The sequence below is a fragment of the Myxocyprinus asiaticus genome, chromosome 6 (genome assembly GCF_019703515.2).
Source record: "Myxocyprinus asiaticus isolate MX2 ecotype Aquarium Trade chromosome 6, UBuf_Myxa_2, whole genome shotgun sequence".
NCBI lineage: Eukaryota > Metazoa > Chordata > Actinopteri > Cypriniformes > Catostomidae > Myxocyprinus > Myxocyprinus asiaticus.
Genome location: NC_059349.1, coordinates 54,582,440 through 54,602,034, shown reverse-complemented (window position 1 = coordinate 54,602,034; position 19,595 = coordinate 54,582,440). Strand labels below are relative to the sequence as shown.

Sequence of the window (19,595 nt, the reverse complement as noted above, 5' to 3'; positions counted from 1 at the left end):
CTGGTTTGAACTGACAAAGTTTACGGTAACTCCGATTACCATTGTGTACACTGGTGGTGAGAAGAATATAATCTCAGAATGCTATTCTGAGACGTGGGTTGGCACTGTTTTGGTGGCACGAAGGGGACCTACACAATATTAGGTAGGTGGTTTTAATGTTGTGGCTGATTGGTGTACGTATGTATAAATACAAATCTGTTATATACAGATGCAAGGGAAGGTAATGGCAGAAGAGGTAGGATATGTTGGATAAATATAAATAGACTAAGCTGTGTATTGCACATAATTATTGCTCAGTGGGGCAGTTTTAACTGTTCATGAGATGGATAACCTGAGGGGAAAACACTGTTCTTGTGCCTGACGGTTCTGGTGCTCAGAGCTCTGAAGCGTCGGCCAGAGGGCAACAGTTCAAAAAGGTAGTGGGCAGGGTGAGTGGGGTCCAGACTGATTTTTCCAGACCTTTTCCTCACTCTTGAAGTGTATAGTTCTTGAAGGGAGGGCAGGGGGCAACCAATAATCTGCTCAGCAGTCTGAACTGTCCTTTGTAGTCTTCTGATGTCCGATTTCATAGCTGAACCAAACCAGACAGTTATTGAAGTGCAGAGGACAGACTCATTGACTGCTGAGTAGAACTGTGTCAGCAGCGCCTGTGGCACGTTGAATTTCCTCAGCTGGCGAAGGAAGTACAACCTCTGCTGTGCCTTTTTCATAATGGAGTCAATTTGGGTCTCCCACTTCAGGTCCTGTGATTTGGTAGAGCCCAGGAACCTGAATGACTCCACTGCTTCTACAATGCTGTTCAGAATGGTGAGCGGGGTCTAGTGTTGGGGTGTTCCTCCTAAAGTCCACTATCATCTCCACTGTTTTGAGCGTGTTCAGCTCCAGTTTGTTTTGACTGCATCAGACAGACAGCTGTTCAACCTCCCCAACCTACACAGTAGTGTCATCTGCAAACTTCAGGAGTTTGACAGAGGGGTCCTTGGTGGTGCAGTTATTTGTGTACAGTGACAACAGTAGTGAGGAAAGCACACATCCCTGGGGGCACCAGCGCTGATTGTACAGGTGCTGGAAGTGAATTTCCCCTGTCTCATTAACTGCTGCCTGTCTGTCAGAAAGCTGGTGATCCACTGACAGATAGACATGGGAACAGAAAGTTGGTGTAATTTAGTCTGGAGAATAGCTGGGATGATGGTGTTGAAAGCCAAACTGAATGATCCTTGCATATGTCCCTGGTCTGTCCAGATGTTGCAGGATATGATGCAATCCCATGTTGACTGCATCATCCACAGACCTGTTTGCTCGATAAGCAAATTGAAGGGGACCCAGAAAGGGTCCAGTGATGTGTTGGCCCACCTGAAGGACCAGTCTCTCAAATGTCTTCGTGACTACAGACGTCAGAGCGATGGGTCTGTAGTCATTGAGTCCTGTGATTTTGGGTTTCTTTGGGACAGGGATAATAGTGGAGCATTTGAAGCAGCAGGGAACTTCACACTGCTCCAGTGATCTGTTGAAGATTTGTGTGAAGATGGGGACCAGCTGGTCAGCACAGGATTTTAGACAAGTGGATTAAAAACCATCTGGGCCCTGTGCTTTCCTTGTCTTTTGTTTCCGGAAGACCCGGCACACATCCTCTTCACAGACCTTATGTGCAGGTTGAGTGGCAGGAGGGGGGAGGAGGAGAGTTTTAGGATGCGTTGATGTTTGTGTGAAGTGAAGGTCAGAGCGGGTGTGGCGTGTGAGATTGGGCCTTTCAAATCTGCAGTAAAACACATTCAGGTCGCCAGCCAACTATCATTCCCCTACGGTGTTGGGGAATGGTGTCTTGTAGTTAGTAATGTCTTTTAGACCTCTCCACACTGATGCAGGGTTGTTAGCTGAAAACTTGTTTTTCAGTTTCTCAGAGTAGCTTCTTGTAGCCACTCAGAAGAGCCACAACGCAATGGAAAAGCCACAGTGCAACAAAATTAAGCCACAATACAATGAAAATGTCACAGCTCAAAAATATTAAGCCACAACACAAAATTTAGACACAACACAACGGAAAAGTCACAACACAACAAAATTAAGCTAATAAGTGGAAAAGCCACAACACAACAGAATTTAACTAAACAACAATGGAAAAGTCACAACACAACAAAATGAAGACACAACACAACGGAAAAGTCATAACACTACAAAATGAAGACACAACACAACAGAATAGTCACAATGCAACAAAATTAAGCTAATAAGTAGAAATGCCACAACGCAACAAAAGTAAGACACAACAGAAGAGCCACAACACAACAAAATTAATCCACAACTCAACGGAAATGCCACAATACAACAAAATTAAGCCACAACGCAACAAAATTAAGACACAGCAAAACAGAAAAGCCACAACACAAAATTAAGACACAACAAAACAGAAAAGCCACAACACAACAAAATTAAGACACAATACAACAGAAATGCCACAATACAACAAAATTAAGCCACAACATAAAGCCACATACAGTTGAAGTCAGAAGTTTACATACACCTTAGCCAAATACATTTAAACTCAGTTTTTCAATTCCTGACATTTAATCGTAGAAAACATTCCCTGTCTTAGGTCAGTTAGGATCACTATTTTAAGAATGTGAAATGTCAGAATAATAGTAGAGAGAATGATTTATTTCAGCTGTTATTTCTTCCATCACATTCCCAGTGGGTCAGAAATTTACATACACTTTGTTAGTATTTGGTAGCATTGCCTTTAAATTGTTTAACTTGGGTCAAACGTTTTGGGTATCCTTCCACATGATTCTCTCAATAAGTTGCTGGAATTTTGTCCCATTCCTCCAGACAGAACTGGTGTAAGTGAGTCAGGTTTGTAGACCTCCTTGCTCGTACACACTTTTTCAGTTCTGCCCACAAATTTTCTATCGGATTGAGAGTCAGGGCTTTGTGATGATCACTCCAATACCTTGACTTTGTTGTCCTTAAGCCATTTTGACACAACTTTGGAGGTATGCTTGGGGTCATTGTCCATTTGGAAGACCCATTTGCGACCGAGCTTTAACTTCCTGGCTGATGTCTTGAGATGTTGCTTCAATATATCCACATAATTTTCCTTCCTCATGATGCCATCTATTTTGTGAAGTGCACCAGTCCCTCCTACAACAAAGCACCCCTACAACATGATGCTGCCACCCCCATGCTTCACGGTTGGGATGGTGTTCTTCTGTGTGCAAGCCTCACCCTTTTTCCTCCAAAAATAACGATGGTCATTTTGGCCGAAAAGTTCCATTTTTATATCATCAGGCCAGAGGAAATTTCTCCAAAAAGTAAGATCTTTGTCCCCATGTGCACTTGCAAACTGTAGTCTATTTTATGGCAGTTTTGGAGCAGTGGCTTCTTCCTTGCTGAGCAGCCTTTCAGGTTATGTCGATATAGGACTCGTTTTACTGTGGATATAGATACTTGTCTACCTGTTTCCTCCAGTATCTTCATAAGGTCCTTCGCTGTTGTTCTGGGATTGATTTGCTCTTTTCACACCAAACTACGTTCATCTCTGGAGTGGTTAAAAAATGAGTTTTAATGACTTCAACTTAATTGTATGTAAAATTCTGACTTCAACTGTAACAATGAAATTACAGCACAACAAACTAAATCTTCTCTTTACTGACAGTTTTGTTGTGTTGTGGTTGTAGCTCAGTTTTTGTTGTGTTGTAGCTGTAATGTTGTGTTATTGCTTTAAGGGATAGTTCACCCAAACATGAAAATTCTCTCATCATTTACTCACCCTCATGCCATCCCAGATGTGTATGACTTTCTTTCTTCTGCAGAACACAAATGAAGATTTTTAGAAGAATATTTCAGCTCTGTAGGTTCATACAATGCAAGTGAATGGGTGCCAAAATTTTGACGCTCCAACAATCGCATAAAGGCAGCATAAAATTAATCCATAAGACTCCAGTTGTTTACTCCATGTCTTCAGAAGTGATATTATAGATGTGGGTGTGAAACAGATCAATATTTAAGTCCATTTTTGGTAGATATTTTTCTTCCTGCCCAGCAGGGGGCGATATGCATGAAGAATGTGAAAGTAAAAGTGGACATTGACTGAGCAGGGAGGAGAATTTATTGTAAAAATGGGCTTAAATATAGTTGTTTTCAGCTTTTATTTGCTTTGCTGGGTTGTGCACCACTGGGCCACCGTCGGCTAAAATTGTAGTCAGTAATGTAATATCTTGGATTACATTTTAAGGTAATCTAATCTGATTTCTTTTGGAGTACTTTAGGATTACTTCTGACCTATTCTTGTTTATTTGATGTCACATGCATTTGAGTTGGAGAAACTTGTACTGTTTTGGCATAATATTCCCTAAATGTAAAGTAAAAAAATAAAAAACATTCTTGGTGGACCAAAATATGAGAATTGATTTGTTTTTTTGAGTGTGTTTACTTGTTATTTGCCCTGTTTCTGAGTGAAATAAAAAAAGATTCTAAAATGTACTTACTCTAGCTATTTTGCCATTACAAACGTCATTCATGTGTGGTAACAGATCAGACCAGTTATATTTGTAAATCAATGTCACAAAAAATAAAAACATTCTCAAAATTTTCCCAGCGCTACATGAGAAAGAACCATTCAGGTGAGTGTGTACTCTCTTGCCACCATTCTTGCGTTCACAATACAGTGTGACAAATGTAACGTTTTATGATGTCACAGTGTAATGTACACAAAATGTAGCTTGTTACTTGAAAAGTGACACTATTGTGAATAGCTGAACTACTGTCACACTACTGAAAAATGTAGTTAAGTAGCATCGCTGCTTTTAGTTAGTTACTCCCCAACACTGTAGACCACCACAAATATGCAAACCTCTTAACTTTCTGTTTCACAACATTTTCTGTCCTTCATTCTTTAGGTGGTGATTTCATCCTTACAAACAAAATAAAACCCAGTGGTGTATGGAATTCCCCTGTTTCTGAGGATTTTCTTGTAAACTCAGAAGCTCACAGTCTGGACGCTTGTCCTTACGCAAATTCCACAGGCGTATCTCCAAACCAAAGAGAAGATCCAAGCATACAGCATCACATTGAAGATGCATACGGAACGGCAGAGTTCTCCCAGCATTCTGCGAACCACATCGTTCCCCCAGCGGCCGATCACAGAGGCGACAGTGCGGCAGAGAGAAGCTCACGCTGCCCTCAGTGTGGAAAGACGTTCACAACACGCTTCTACCTGAAGATCCACCAAAGAATCCACACTGGAGAGAGACCGTACACCTGCCCTCAGTGCGGCAAAGGCTTCTACTGCAACTCGCACCTGATATCACACCACCGCTCACACACCGGAGAGAAACCGTATAGTTGTGAAGAATGCGGCAAGTCCTACTCTCATTTAAACTCCCTCAAACTGCACCAGCGAAGCCACACTGAAGAGGAGACGTACGGGTATTGGTAGCCCTAGCTCATATGGCAAACCGAATTGACTTTTAATCACGTGTGCAGGATGGGAATTATAGATATCAGCAGTTATATTTTCACAAGTGAAAATGCTCATTTTTATATATCAGTAAATTACATTTGCACTAGTAAAAATGTTAATTCCTGATATCAAAATTGGAACATCCACTTCTATTTTATGATGATGTATGGCAAGCCCAGTTGACTTGTAATCATTTGCAGGATATGAATTGCTGATATCAACACTTCAATTTTTACTAGTTAAAATGCAAATTCTTGATATCAGGAATGGAATTACGACAAGTGAAAATGCAAATTTTTTTATATTAGTAATTACATTGCACTAGTAAAAATTGTATTGTAATTTCCACTAGTAGAATTTTACGATGATGTATGGCAAGTTAAAATGCTAATTTTTGATATAAGTAATTACATTTGCACTAGTAAAAAATTTAGAATTTCTGATATCAAAATTGAAATTTCCAGTAGTAGAATTTTACGATAGTGTATGGAAAGCCGAGTTGACGTTTAATCATTGGCAGGATATGAACTGCTGATATCAACAATGACATTTTTACTAGTTAAAATGCAAATGTTAAATATTAGGAATAGAATTACGACTAGTGAAAATGCACATTTTTGATATCAGTAAATTACATTTGCACTAGTAAAAATTTTAATTCTTGATATCAAAATTGGAATTTCCACTTCCATTTTATGATGATGTATGGCAAGCCGGGTTGACTTTTAATCATTTGCAGGATATGAATTGCTGATATCAACAGTTAAATTTTTACTAGTTAAAATGCAAATTCTTGATATCAGGAATGGAATTATGACAAGTGAAAATGCTATTTTTTTATATTAGTAATTAATTTGCACTAATAACAGTTTTATTATAATTTCCACTAGTAGAATTTTATGATGATGTATGGCAAGCCGAGTTGACTTTTAATCATTTGCAGTATATGAATTTCTGATATCAACAATTAAATTTTTATTAGTTAAAATGCTAATTTTGGATATTTTAGGAATGGAATTACGACTAGTGAAAATGCTAATTTTTTATATCAGTAATTAAATTTGCACTAGTAAAAATGTTAATTTTTGATGTCAAAATTGGTATTTCAACTAGTAGAATTTTACGATTATCTATGGCAAGCCGAGTTGACTTTTAATAATTTGCAGGATATGAATTGCTGACATCAACAATCAATGTTTACTAGTTAAAATGCAAATTCTTGATATCAGGAATGGAATGAAGACTAGTGAAAAGGCTCATTTTTTATATTAGTAATTACATTGCAATAGTAAAAATTAAATTGTAATTTCCGCTAGTAGAATTTTACGATGATGTATGGTAAGCCGAGTTGACTTTTAATCATTTGCAGGATATGAATTGTTGATATTGACAATTCAATTTTTACTAGTTAAAATGAAAATTCTTGATATCAGGAATGTAACTATTAGTAAAAGTGCTACATTTTGATATTAGTAATTACATTCGCACTATTAAAATGTTAATTTTTGATATCTTGCAATTTCAACTTTTTTGTAAAACAAAATGTGAATTCTTGATATAAAAAATGACGTTATCACTTGCATAAGTACACATTCTTGATATCAAAAATTTTATTTCTACTAGTAAAAACTGTAATTCTTGATATCTATTACTGCATTTTCAGAGAGAGAATTTCATAGTAGAATTCACAATGATCCGTCATCCACTCCTATACAAACGCAATTACAGATATCTAAAATGTATTTCTTATTAGTTCAAATTCTAGTTTCACATATCAGCAATGCACATCTTGCTAGTAAAAATTATAATTTTTGATATCAATAATTATATGGTTACTAGTGCAGATGACCATTCCTGATATCAACAACTGAATTGCAACTAGTAGAAATGCTCATTTTTTATATCAATAATTTGGTTTTCACTAGTTAATGTTAATTTCTGATATTTGTAATGTGATCGTAACTAGTAAAAAAGACTTTGTTAGATATCTTTAATTACTCTACAATTTATTGATATCTGATATCCGTATCCAGATATCAATACATTTTAACATTAGTAGTCACATATAACATTTGTTATTTTTTTTATATACATTTTTATTTTATAGCTTGTAGAAGTTTTGTTTGTGAGCTATTTATTTTGGTTTGGGAGAGTCAAGAAGAATGGGTGCTAACTTTGTCACCTTGAAACTTTTTTTTAATTATTTTCTGCTACAATCACATTTTGTAACTGATAATAAAAACTATGAGTGAATCTAAAATAATTCCTGTTGTATCTTACTGACCCACTGATGACAGTTACAGAAACAGTTTTTTCATGGTCAACAAAGACAAATAAAATATCAATCAGCATAAATAAGCGAAATTGTCACATATGGAAGACTAATTAAACAGTGGCTAGAAAATAGAAATAAAAGTAGAGGGAAAAATATACTGTATATTAATATATGCAGTAAGGTTAAAAGCAGAGCAAATTGTAATTGTTCTTAAATATTTTCTATTAATAGAGCTTGACGAAGTGTTCAAATTTGTGTTTTTATTTCTTTTAAGAAAATAGAAAAAAGTTTGTGAAAATGTGCTTTATAAATGTATATCAAAACTGTCTTGGACAGTCTCAGAGCTCAGTTTAGCTCATTTTAATGTTAAGCTGATTTAGCAAACGGCTTTTCTGGATATTAAATTTTTTTTTATGGTAAGGTCTTCATTTTTTATTTATTAAAATGAAATTAAAATAATGTAATACATGTAATAAATGTTAATAAATTGAGTAAAATAAAAAAATAGTTACGGGTTTTATAAATGATTATAAATATGAATAAAAATTAAGGTGCAATGTTCTGTGATTTTACACAGATAATTTCTATAAAATCAGGTAATTTCTATTAATAATGAGAGCTTGGGAATGATGACATCATGATAACCTGAAGTAAACAATGTGCGCAACTGTGTGGCTTCACTGATGGATAGTTGAACAATAGAAAAGCTTTATTTTAACCTTTAATCTTTGGTTTCTATTACAACACTGACTTTAATTTTAATTGCACATTACAATTGCAAAAGAGTACCATGGTTACTGTCAGAAATAAATAAAGGGGCAATAATTACCTTTATAATGGGAATTATTTTTTCCAGCCATTCAAAGGATAAACATTTTTGTCCTACATTTATGCATTTGGCAGATGCTTTTTTTTTATTTTTTATCCGAAGCGACTTACAGTGCCCTTATTACAGGGACAATCCCCCTGGAGCAACCTGGAGTTAAGTGCCTTACTCAAGGACACAATGGTGATGGCTGTGGGGATCGAACCAGCAACCTTCTGATCAGTGCTTTAGTCCACTACGCCACCACCACTCCTGGGCCTATATGTCAATTCAATCAATTGTTAATGCATAATATTATATAGCCAACGTCACAGGGACTGCCTCCCTCCATAATTTCAGGAGGTTGAGGTGATATATTTGACGTGCGCCCCCTCTATCGGTTCGCTTAACCTCATAATCGAGATCCTCAACTCGTCGTGTGCCCTCAAAGGGTCCTTGCCACTTGGCGATTAATTTGGAGCTCGATGTGGGGAGTAATATGAGTACCCATTCCTGCTTGACAACATAAATAATAGTTTAATAATAAACTTAAACAAAAACACACAAACATAAACACATGCAGGGCATCTGCCTATAATTCTCTCTCTCTCTCTCGAACGGCCGTCCCCGGTCGCCTTTATCCCATGCTTGCCTCATCAGGCTGATTATTAGGAGAAATAATTATTAGGGTGATTGGTGTTACTTCTGTTAAATTCAAGCCATACTACTATAATCAATTGTCCTTAACAAAAGTGCAGATTTATGTGCACTAAGAAGTAATCGAATGTGCCATATGGCTAACCTATAGTCCAGTCATAACTGTCCTTATTCGTGCTATAAGTTTCAATTTAAATAATTAAATAAAAACAATGATACTTTAATCACAGATGAGTTAAGTTTACTTGTTACTAGTTAACGTTACTTAATAAAATTAAGTTCAGTTTACTTCAGCCAAGTAAGTAGGTTTACTTAGAAAAAGCATGCAAACTGATTGCCTTCTAAGTAATCTAAGTAAGGTCAACTAATTCAATTTAACTGTGCATTTTTGTTATTTTTAGTGGCATTTTTGCCCCGAGCCCCCCTAAATTTCTGACCCTGACCATGGCACCACAAAAATCTATTCTTTGAAATGCACTCTTAGAAGAACCTTGTAGTGACATGAAAATAGTAACATGAATATGGTAATCATTTTGTAACATCTCGGTACAATGGTACAAAACATGATATGATTTCTCCTTGTACTTTATGCCTTAGTATTTAACTATTTTTATTCTGTTTAAACATGTAATGTGGCATGACGTGGATTTGTTACCAGCCGGTCAACAGTATGTCGAGGATGATGATGCTCTGATAGAAGAAATCACAAAGGCTCTTCCACAAGGATCAGATTCACATCGACACTATAACGGCGTCAGCTGGAGTTTGAAATAAAGATTGAGAAGGTCGAGGAGCCGGTAGATGAGAAACCCAGAAACCACGGGACCTGCACCCCTGGAATCTACGCCTCTGTTTTCCAGACAGACAGATAACTACCAGAGACACAAACACTTGCACAGCTTGTAGGAACCAAACAGCTGTGGTCAGTACGCCACTGGAACATGCACCTGAATTTTTAGTAAAGTTTTTTTTGTGGGTCACAACCCAAATGTGGGTCTCAGATTTGTTGCAAATAATGCAAATAATAAAATTCACATTACTGTAGTCATAAATAGCAAAATAAATAGACTTTAAAAGGGAGGAAAGGCTTCTTATATCTTTTGTTGTTGGCGTCGAAGGCGCATACGTCCATTCAAACTCTTTTGTATTTTGGTGAAAATGCACCCATCACTTGGTAGAAGCTCGTCAGATTAGATAGTTGACAACATGGACAGTTTGTGTGAGCAACTCATCCTTAAAAACCATCAACAAAATTACACAAGGTCAAAGAACATTTTAGTTTACTTTTGTATGGATCTCAGTACTGTGCATGTTCAATTTCAAATGAGGCAAATTAAACTTCAGACATGCAGCAATGTTTTTGTTGGAAAACAGCGGCTTCCTTCGTGGTGTCCTGCCATGAACACCATACCTGTTTAATGTTTTCTGTATAGTAGACTCATGAACAGAGATGTTAATCAGTCCCAATGATTCCTTCAATCTTTATCTGTCACTCTAGGGTTCTGTTTTACATCATTGAGCATTCTGCGGTGTGCCCTTTGAGTCATCTTGTCTGGATGGCCACTTCTAGAGAGAGTACCTATAGTACTAAGTCGTCTCCATTTATAGACAGTTTGTCTAACTGTGGAGAGATGAATATCTACACTCTTCCAGATAACTTTGTAACCCTTTCCAGCTTTATGCAAAGGTTTTCTGAGATCTCTTTTATGCGAGGCATGGTCCACGTCAGCAGATGCTTCTTGTGAATAGCAAACTCTAAAAAAAAATTGTTTGAGAGCTTTTTATAAGTCAAAGTAGCTCTAACCCACACCTCCAATTTGGTTTCATTCATTTGATGCCAGGCTTACCAACTCCTGACTCTAATTTGCTTTTTATTTTATTTTTTAACCTAGGGGTTCACATACTATTTCCACAGCACTGTGAATGTTTCATGGGGTGTGTTTAATGTGTATATATATATATATATATATATATATATATATATATATATATATATATATATTACAGTTCTGTGCAGAAGTTTTAGGCACTTGGGAAAAATGTTGCATAGTGAGGATGTCTTCAAAAAATAATGCCATAAATAGTTTTCATTTATCAATTAACATCATACAAAGTCCAGTAAACATAAAAAAAACTAAATCAATATTCGGTGTGACCACCTTTGCCTTTAAAACAGCCCCAATTCTCCTAGGTACACCTGGACACAGTTTTTCTTGGTTGTTGGCAGATAGGATGTTCCAAGCTTCTTGGAGAATTTGCCACAGTTCTTCTATCTATTTAGTCTGTCTCTTCGTGTAGTCCCAGACTGACTCAATATTCAGTGGGGGGCTCTGTGGGGAACATGCCATCTGTTGCAGGGCTCCCTGTTCTTCTGTTCTATTCTATTTGTAAAAGTAATGTTTAGGAGTCTAAAATGTATATTTCACATTGACACACTCAAGCTGAAAATATAAATAACCATTTTAAGACAAATGTTTTGTGAAGCATCTTATGTGCCTAAGACTTTTGCACAGTACTGTATGTATGTATGTATGTATGTATGTATATATATATATATATATATATATATATATATATATATATATATATATATATATATATATATATATATTTGTTTGTTTGTTCTCATACTTGTTTTGAATGATTTTATCAGCAAAAGACTTTTCTGTTGTTATAATTTGTCTAAACTGCAAAGTGATACAGAACTAAAATAATTCAAATCAACAGATTATTTATTTATTCACACCAATGTAATTTCTAACCAATGGAACTTGTTTGGAATATCATTATAGCCCATTAAAATACCAATCTGCCAGTCATCTTGTATGTCTGAGATAAAAGTTGAGAAATAATGTTTATTTCCCAGATTAAAAGTTTTAGTGAGGTGAAAAGACAAACGCTTTAGAAATGTTTATATATGTATTTAAGCGCGAATGTATTTTCCCAGTGTTTTTATTTTTTCTCTCGCCCAATTATGGTGTTGATATTGTTTTTGTATTTTCTTTATAATGTATATAATTAACAGTTTTACGATGTTGTCTTTTAGCATTTTGATAACTTTGGATTTCTGTATGGGAGGCTTTTATTTTGGCAGATGTTCCACCAAATATCCGCCCTGTTCTGAGCATGCGCATAGAAGAAGCAATGGTCGTTTTTTAGTTTTTCTATACATGAATGTAAATAAAGAGTGTTTGGACAAAACGATGTTACAGAGTCAGATCTCCGCGATCATGGACGTGCTGGCGAAAGCGGCGGTGGCGGAGATCAGTCAACTGCTGCAGGAGGATTCTGCTGCTCTTCATCAGGAGATCCAGAGGAGAAACGAGGAGATCCAGGGACTGAAGACTCGACTGCTCCTCACGGAGACTAAACTACAGAGAGTCACTGCGAACAGATGCTCAATCGGCGTTCAGGTGGAGATGATGATGATGGACACGAGTAAGTGTGAACTGGTGCACCTTCATGTTGTTCCAAAAGATGTTAGGACAGTCTCAGTCACCATTCACTTTCATTGTATAGGAAAATAATGACATTCTGCTTAAGATCTCCTTTTGTGTTCCACTGAAGAATGTCAAACAGGATTACACTGTAAACCCTAATGTTGTCATTTACAATCAATATGTCTTAAAGCTGTACTACGTACGATATTTTTTTTTTTTGGTTAAAAATGAACAAATTGCTATTATTGATTGAGAACATAAACAATCAGTGTTCAAAACAATGTCCTTACCTTACCCCGATTCACTATACAGCCTATAAACATGATTTGTGTTGTGAGCTGTCGGGTCGGATTTGGCGCGAAATCGCATCTTTGAATCGAAAATTACTCGTGTGTTAACCGATCGTGATGTATCTGTATTGTTGGGGGAAGTTACTGTGACATGTTTACTAATATTTATGACTTCTTGCAATTGTTATATTGCATATACGCATATTATTTTCATGTTTCATGAAGTATATTTTATCCCCATCACTATTATATCCTCGTTTTATGTTTTTAATTTAAGGTGTTATTGTGTGTACTGTATAAACATACTATTGTAGTATAACGGTTCTTTTGCATTATCAATTAAGGCTGTATAATATAATATAAAAATAATAAAGTCTTCCATTTAACTCGTATCAACCGTATCACAAGTTTGACCTCTTAAACTGATAAGTGTAGAACAATACAAACATTAATAGTAGATAAAACATTTGAATAATCATATTAACATATACTGTTAGTGATTGAGGTGATTGAGTCCCCTGTTCTCTATGTAAAAGCTCAGAAAAGTGCTAGAAGTGTAAATTCATTCATTTAAAATATGTAAATACGAGTGTTGTTTATCTTCATCAAAGCAAGTAATATTTCAGTTTTAATAGTTTGATCGTATAACATAATATCAACATGAAAATAGCACATTACGACTCCAGCTCTGAACATCTCCAGTCATGATCACACACAGGTGATGATGTCCAGGTAAGCTCAAATCATGAGATTCATCCACCGGAAGAGCAGTGCCGAAACACGACTGACGTAAAGCGTTCTTACGCAAATTGATTGCAGTTTTAAGTTTCAACCACAGATGTCGCTAGAGAGCACAAAGTTATGTAGTGCAGCTTTAAATTAAACATTACTTGAAATGTCAAGTTCTGTTAAATAGCCAGTTTAAAGTAATAACTCAAACTATTGAGTACAAAATTGAGGCTATGTGTAACGCGTTTTTGGATTTGAGCTAATTTTCTTCTTTACACATGTTAAAATATGTAAATAATTGCTGTATGCTGTATTTTTGGAGTGCACTCTAGTACACACATGAATTAGTAGTGCCTGCAATTAATTGAATGGAGCCGAATTCTGATTTCACAGGAATATCTCAGATTTCATTGAAATATGGTCAATATTTTTTGTTTTACCCTATTCACCTGTAGTGTCACCCAATAGGTGAAAACAGATGTACTGAGTCCCGATGTCCCTTACAGAGGACATTAAAGAAATCGGTGTCTTTCTTATAGGCTAAAAGAAAAGAAAATCCTGCTTTGAAACTCTCTACATTTTTCTTGAGGTGTTTACACTGATGAGCCAAAACATTATGACCACTCACAGGTGAAGCGAATAACATTGATCATCTCCTAACAAGGCCACATGTCAAGGTCTGGGTAGATTAGATGGTAAGTGAACAATCAACGTGTTAAAGGGCAAAATTGTTATGGCCATACAACTGGGTCAGAGCATCTCTGAAACATCAAAGCTTGTGGGGTGCTCCCGGTCACAGTGATGAGTACCTACCGACAGTGGTCCGAGGAGGGACAAACCACAAACCGGCGACAGGGTGTTGGGCGCCCAAGGCTCATCGACGCGTGAGGGCAATGAAGGCTATCCTGTCTGGTCCGAACCAACAGAAGGTCTACTGTGACACAAGTCACAGTTACTGGAGGAATGTGTCACAACACACAGTGCATCGCAGCTTACTGCATATGGGGCTTCGTAGCCGCAGACCGGTCAGAGTGCCCATGCTGACACCTGTCCACCATCGAAAGCACCTATAATGGGCACTTAAGCATCGGAACTGGACTTTGGTAGGTCCAGAAGTGGAAGAAGGTGGCCTGGTCCGATGTGTCCCATTTTCTTTTACATCACGTGTACGTGTGCGCCGTTTACCTGGGGAAGTGATGGCACCAGGATGCAGTGTGGGAAGACAACAAGCCGTTTGAGGGAGTGTGATACTCTGGGCAATGTTCTGCTGGGAAACCCTGGGTCCAGCCATTCATGTGGACGTCAGTTAGACAAATGCCACCTACCTAAACATGGTTGCAGACCAGGTACACCCCTTCATGGCAATGGTATTCCCTGATGGCAGTAGCCTCTTTCAGCAGGATAATGCGCCCTGCCACACTGCACACATTGTTCAGGAATGGTATGAGGAGCGTGATGAAGAGTGCAAGGTGTTGCCCTGGCCTCCAAATTTCTCAGATCTCAATCCGATTGAGCATCTATGGGATGTGCTGGACTAACAAGTCCGATCCAGCATATTAAACACATAGTCATAATGTTTTGGCTCATCTGTGTATGTAACAGCAATGTCATGAAAGACACTAATATTCAATAAAAAATTACATTTATTCATCGCGATTCTTTTGCCAAGTATTATAGCTGAGTAGCCAAACCGTTCTGATCTTTACTATTTAAATGGTCTGTAGCAACTGACCACATATAAAATTCCATTGATGTGTGTTTAGCTTTTTTTATATTATAAGCTAATGTTTATAATGATTGAGATAAACGTCTTAATCACATATTAACCTGTCCTTCTCTGCAGGTGTGATGGCAGATTTTGAAGAATCGCACCAGGTAAAGGCCATCGCAACTAGTCCAGTAAAGGAGATCTCTGAGGAGAAACCGCTTTTTTCACAGACACAGGAGATAAATGTGCTCCATCTGAAACGAGAGGAGACAACAGCACCCTTCAAACCCTCACAAGAGACGTCCCGAGCTCAGCAGAGCACCGCAGAGGATGAAGAGTTCAGTGGACTGGAGCTTGAGATGAAGATCGAACAGGTGGAAGAACTTGTTGATCAGAAACTGAATCAAGTTCAAGCCGAGCACAGGAGCGAAGTGCAAAACCACTGTGGAATAGATGATGGAGACTCTCATGTATGGTTGTCAGGAGGCGATCCAGGCAAAGCGTTTGACGATCCAGAGAGTCTTATTGATCCAGAGCAACATTCCCAGAGTTTTACAGATCCGTATGTCTCGCAGGTGTTGATGGAAGAGCCAATGAGCTCTCAGTCGACGTCCGGTTTATTCGGTTCTGGTGTTGTGCTGGAAAACGTGAGCTTTAATGCAGCTCAAAATAAAGACATTGAATACGGCTTGAATCTTCTAAACGCTCCACGACAGAATTCCCATCAACCTTTACCCAGCGTATCAGACTCAACAGCGTTCAGCCGACATCTGCCTTTGAATTCCTCCTCAAGTGTGCCTAAAACAACCACACAGAGTGTATTTATAGACCTTCCGCGACACAGCGCGAGGCCAAAACCGTTCCGATGTGAAGAATGTGGCAAACGCTTCACACAGAAAACACGACTGATAACGCACAGGCGGATACACACGGGCGAAAAACCCTTCCGTTGTCAGCTGTGTGGTAAGATGTTCTCGCGACAGGACAGCTGTCTCAGACACGTACGTCTGCACAGAGATGGTAAACGTGCACACGTAACTCTTTTATCGTGAATCGTGTTTAAAGTTCTTAGAATTGTTACTTTGTTTAAATGTTACATTTTGTCCCATTAAATATTCATTTTGTATCTCTGCTCTAATGCTAAAAGGAATAGTTCACCTGAAAATGAAAATTCTGTTATCGTTTACTCGCCCTCATGTTGTTCCAAACCCGTATGATCTTCTCACTTCTGTGGAACACATAAGGAGATGTTTTGCAGAATGTTCACGCTGCTCTTTTCCATGCAACGACTGTGAAGGTGGACGGATGATGACAAGCTCCAAAAAGGACAAAATACCACAAAATAACTACACAAGTGTGAATGTGAGTGAATGATGACAGAATTTAAACTCTTGGGTGAACTGTCCCTTGAAGTGCCGGTATATACACTAGAGGTGTAACGGGTCAAATTTCTCACGGTTCGGTTTGTATCACGGTTTTAGAGTCATGGTTTCGATACGGTTCGGTATTTATGTTCAGGTGAAAAAAAAAATATTACTGTCAAATCCAAAGTAAAAATATTCTGTTTGGTAACAGACACTTCAAGAGATTTGCCCTCACTACAAATCATCATGGTTTTACTACAGTAACCATAGTTTAACCATGGTATTTGTAGTAAAATCATAGTAGCCACAAAATCAACATGGTTACTGTCATGGTTACTATATGGAAACTACAGTATTACTGTTGTAAAACTATGGTTAATTGTATCAAAACTATGATTTCTTTCAAGAAAACCATGGTGACAGCAATCATTGTTACTTCAGCTACATGCATCAACATAAGTGCATTTCAAACTCAACTCAACGTATATTCAACGTTCAGAATCTGTACATCACTATAGAAGGAATAAACTTGCTATTAAAATGAATACGAGAATGGATGTCGTAACACCAACAATCATCCATGCGATTATCTAATCAGCCAATCGTGTAGCAGCAGTGCAGTGCATGAAATCATGCAGATACGGGTCAGGAGCTTCAGTTAATGTGCACATCAACCATCAGAATGGGGAAAAATGTGATATCGGTGATTTGGAGCATGGCATGATTGTTGGTGCCAGACGGGCTGGCATTAGCAAGTGCATTAGGTATCATGAACTAGCAATGTTTTTCACAGCATTTATTAATCTTGGTAAATGTGACTTAATTAAAATTGTATAATTCATTGTTTGTTCATGTTAGTTCAAAATGCATTAACTAATATTAATATATAAAAGCAATAAGTATAACAAGTGTATTATATGTTGATGTCAGTAGTGGCTCATGACCACAAATATAGGTGGGACGGGTTTTAAAAAAATATTATTTTTAACTCATTATTCAAACACAAACGCGCCGACACAATATGTGGTGTCCTCGCATTATTCCACCACAAGGTGGCACTCTTAGAACATAATGTTGATTCTAATATTCTAAATAAGAACGCTTTACCTTGAAATGTTCAAAATCTAAATCAAATGTTATTTTATAATGTTAAATGTTGTTGAAGAACCCCAGGGAGGTGAGAGAGAGAGAAACAGAACTATCTACATGCCATTTACACCTTTCCACAGTACTAAAAAACTAAATCCTTTATAATGATAATAATGTTTTAAATCACAGTCAAGTTTCAAGAGCCAAGCCTTCTTGACATACAATTTGTCATCATAAAAATACACAATGTCTTATCACCTTCGCTTATCTTTTGATTGCCAACTGTTTTTTATGCTTTGCTTGTCAGGACCACGTTTGAGCGTGAATTTGTCGAAAATTTGCAGCTGACTCAATGGGTCTTAATGAGGGTTGCTGCAGTACCATGTTTGACCACAGATTTCCATTGGAAAAACAGAGGGGCGCTGTAGAGTTCAGGAGGGCAGCAGACTCTCTGCCCCACATGCTTGTATATCTGTATTAAACACTGTGTGATGAAGCTTTCAGCTACTTTACAACTTAAAAATAGGACAAAGATTTATACTAGGCCTGCTTGTAAATACACATGTCAGCATTTTGAACACATTTACGGGTAAACAAATTACATTGTTGGATGTATGTTTGCAAGTGGATGAATATTTAATATAGATGAGCCACTCCTGGTTGAAATAAACATTAACCAAGATTAATAACTGCTGTAAAAGTATTGTTCAACTGTTAGTTCATGTTAAACCTGAAGTCATTTCTGTGCCACAGAACGGAATTTAAAAAAGAATGTTTTCAAAACAGCTTTCTTAGTCAAATTAAAGGGACAGTTCACCCAAAAATAACAATTCTCTCATCGTTTACTCACCCTCATGTCATCCCAGATGTGTATGACTTTCTTTCTTCAGCTGAACACAAATGAAGATTTTTAGAAGAATATTTCAGCTCTGCAAGTGAATGGTGACCAAAACGTTGAGGCTCCAAAAAGCACATAAAGGCAGCATAAAAGTAATCCAGGTGGTTAAATCCATGTCTTCTGAAACCAGAACAAAATTATTTATGCATTTGTTTTTTATATGCATATAAATATTTTTTAAATGCATTTTTATTTTATAGCTTGTAGAAGTTTTGTTTGTGAGCTATTTATTTTGGTTTGGGAGAGTCAAGAAGAATGGGTGCTAACTTTGTCACCTTGAAACTTTTTTTATTATTTTCTGCTACAATCACATTTTGTAATTATAATAAAAACTATGAGTGAATCTAAAATAATTCCTGTTGTATCTTACTGACCCACTGATGACAGTTATAGAAACAGTTTTTTCATGGTCAACAAAGACAAATAAAATGTCAATCAGCATAAAATAAGTGAAATTGTCACATAAAGATAAGACTAAAGCAGATAGCAGATGACTGTCAAGGAAACAGAGATAAAAGGAAGCAAAAGGTATATTATATAGTAATCGTCCTAACCTTGCACCGATACGGCGCCCCTGCATATGGTTTGTCAGAGGTAAAAGCTGAGAAATAATGTTTATTTCCCAAATGAAATGTATTAGTGAGGTAAAAAAGACAACAGCTTTAGAGATGTTTAGAATTTGAGTGTGTATGTAATTTTCCAGTATCTTTATTTTAGATTTCTTGTGCTCTCAATACATATTTGAATATTAAAATAAATCATATAACCATGTTTCATTTAGCAAACAGTGTTACCTAACTCCTTATCCTCAGTATTGGAGTGTCATTATTTACAGCTGCCCTTGTCTCTCACCATTGTTAGCATACTGGATGTCCTGCTCTT

General features: G+C 37.1%; 2 protein-coding genes across 2 annotated transcripts in view; both read left to right on the top strand.

The window, feature by feature from the left end:
* LOC127442762 (uncharacterized) overlaps positions 1 to 19,595 on the top strand; it is a 62,284-nt gene that overhangs the window by 25,138 nt on the left and 17,551 nt on the right. Inside the window, exons 6-8 of the mRNA XM_051700931.1 lie at positions 4,896 to 5,433; positions 12,242 to 12,633; positions 15,498 to 16,382. Coding sequence (XP_051556891.1) covers positions 4,896 to 5,433; positions 12,242 to 12,633; positions 15,498 to 16,382 — 1,815 coding nt within the window. The remainder of the gene's footprint in view (positions 1 to 4,895; positions 5,434 to 12,241; positions 12,634 to 15,497; positions 16,383 to 19,595) is intronic.
* Positions 12,332 to 19,585, top strand: LOC127443036 (zinc finger protein 436-like). The gene is made up of 2 exons (XM_051701515.1): positions 12,332 to 12,633; positions 15,498 to 19,585. Exons 1-2 carry the CDS (start codon positions 12,366 to 12,368, stop codon positions 16,412 to 16,414), a joined length of 1,185 nt encoding a protein of 394 aa, XP_051557475.1. The 5' UTR covers positions 12,332 to 12,365; the 3' UTR covers positions 16,415 to 19,585.

Excerpts from the sequence above, each read along its gene's own strand:
- LOC127443036 (XM_051701515.1), top strand. The coding sequence starts at position 12,366 with ATGAATGTAAATAAAGAGTGTTTGGACAAAACGATGTTACAGAGTCAG. Across the intron at positions 12,634-15,497 it reads GATGATGATGATGGACACGA|GTGTGATGGCAGATTTTGAA; the intron begins GTAAGTGTGAAC and ends CCTTCTCTGCAG.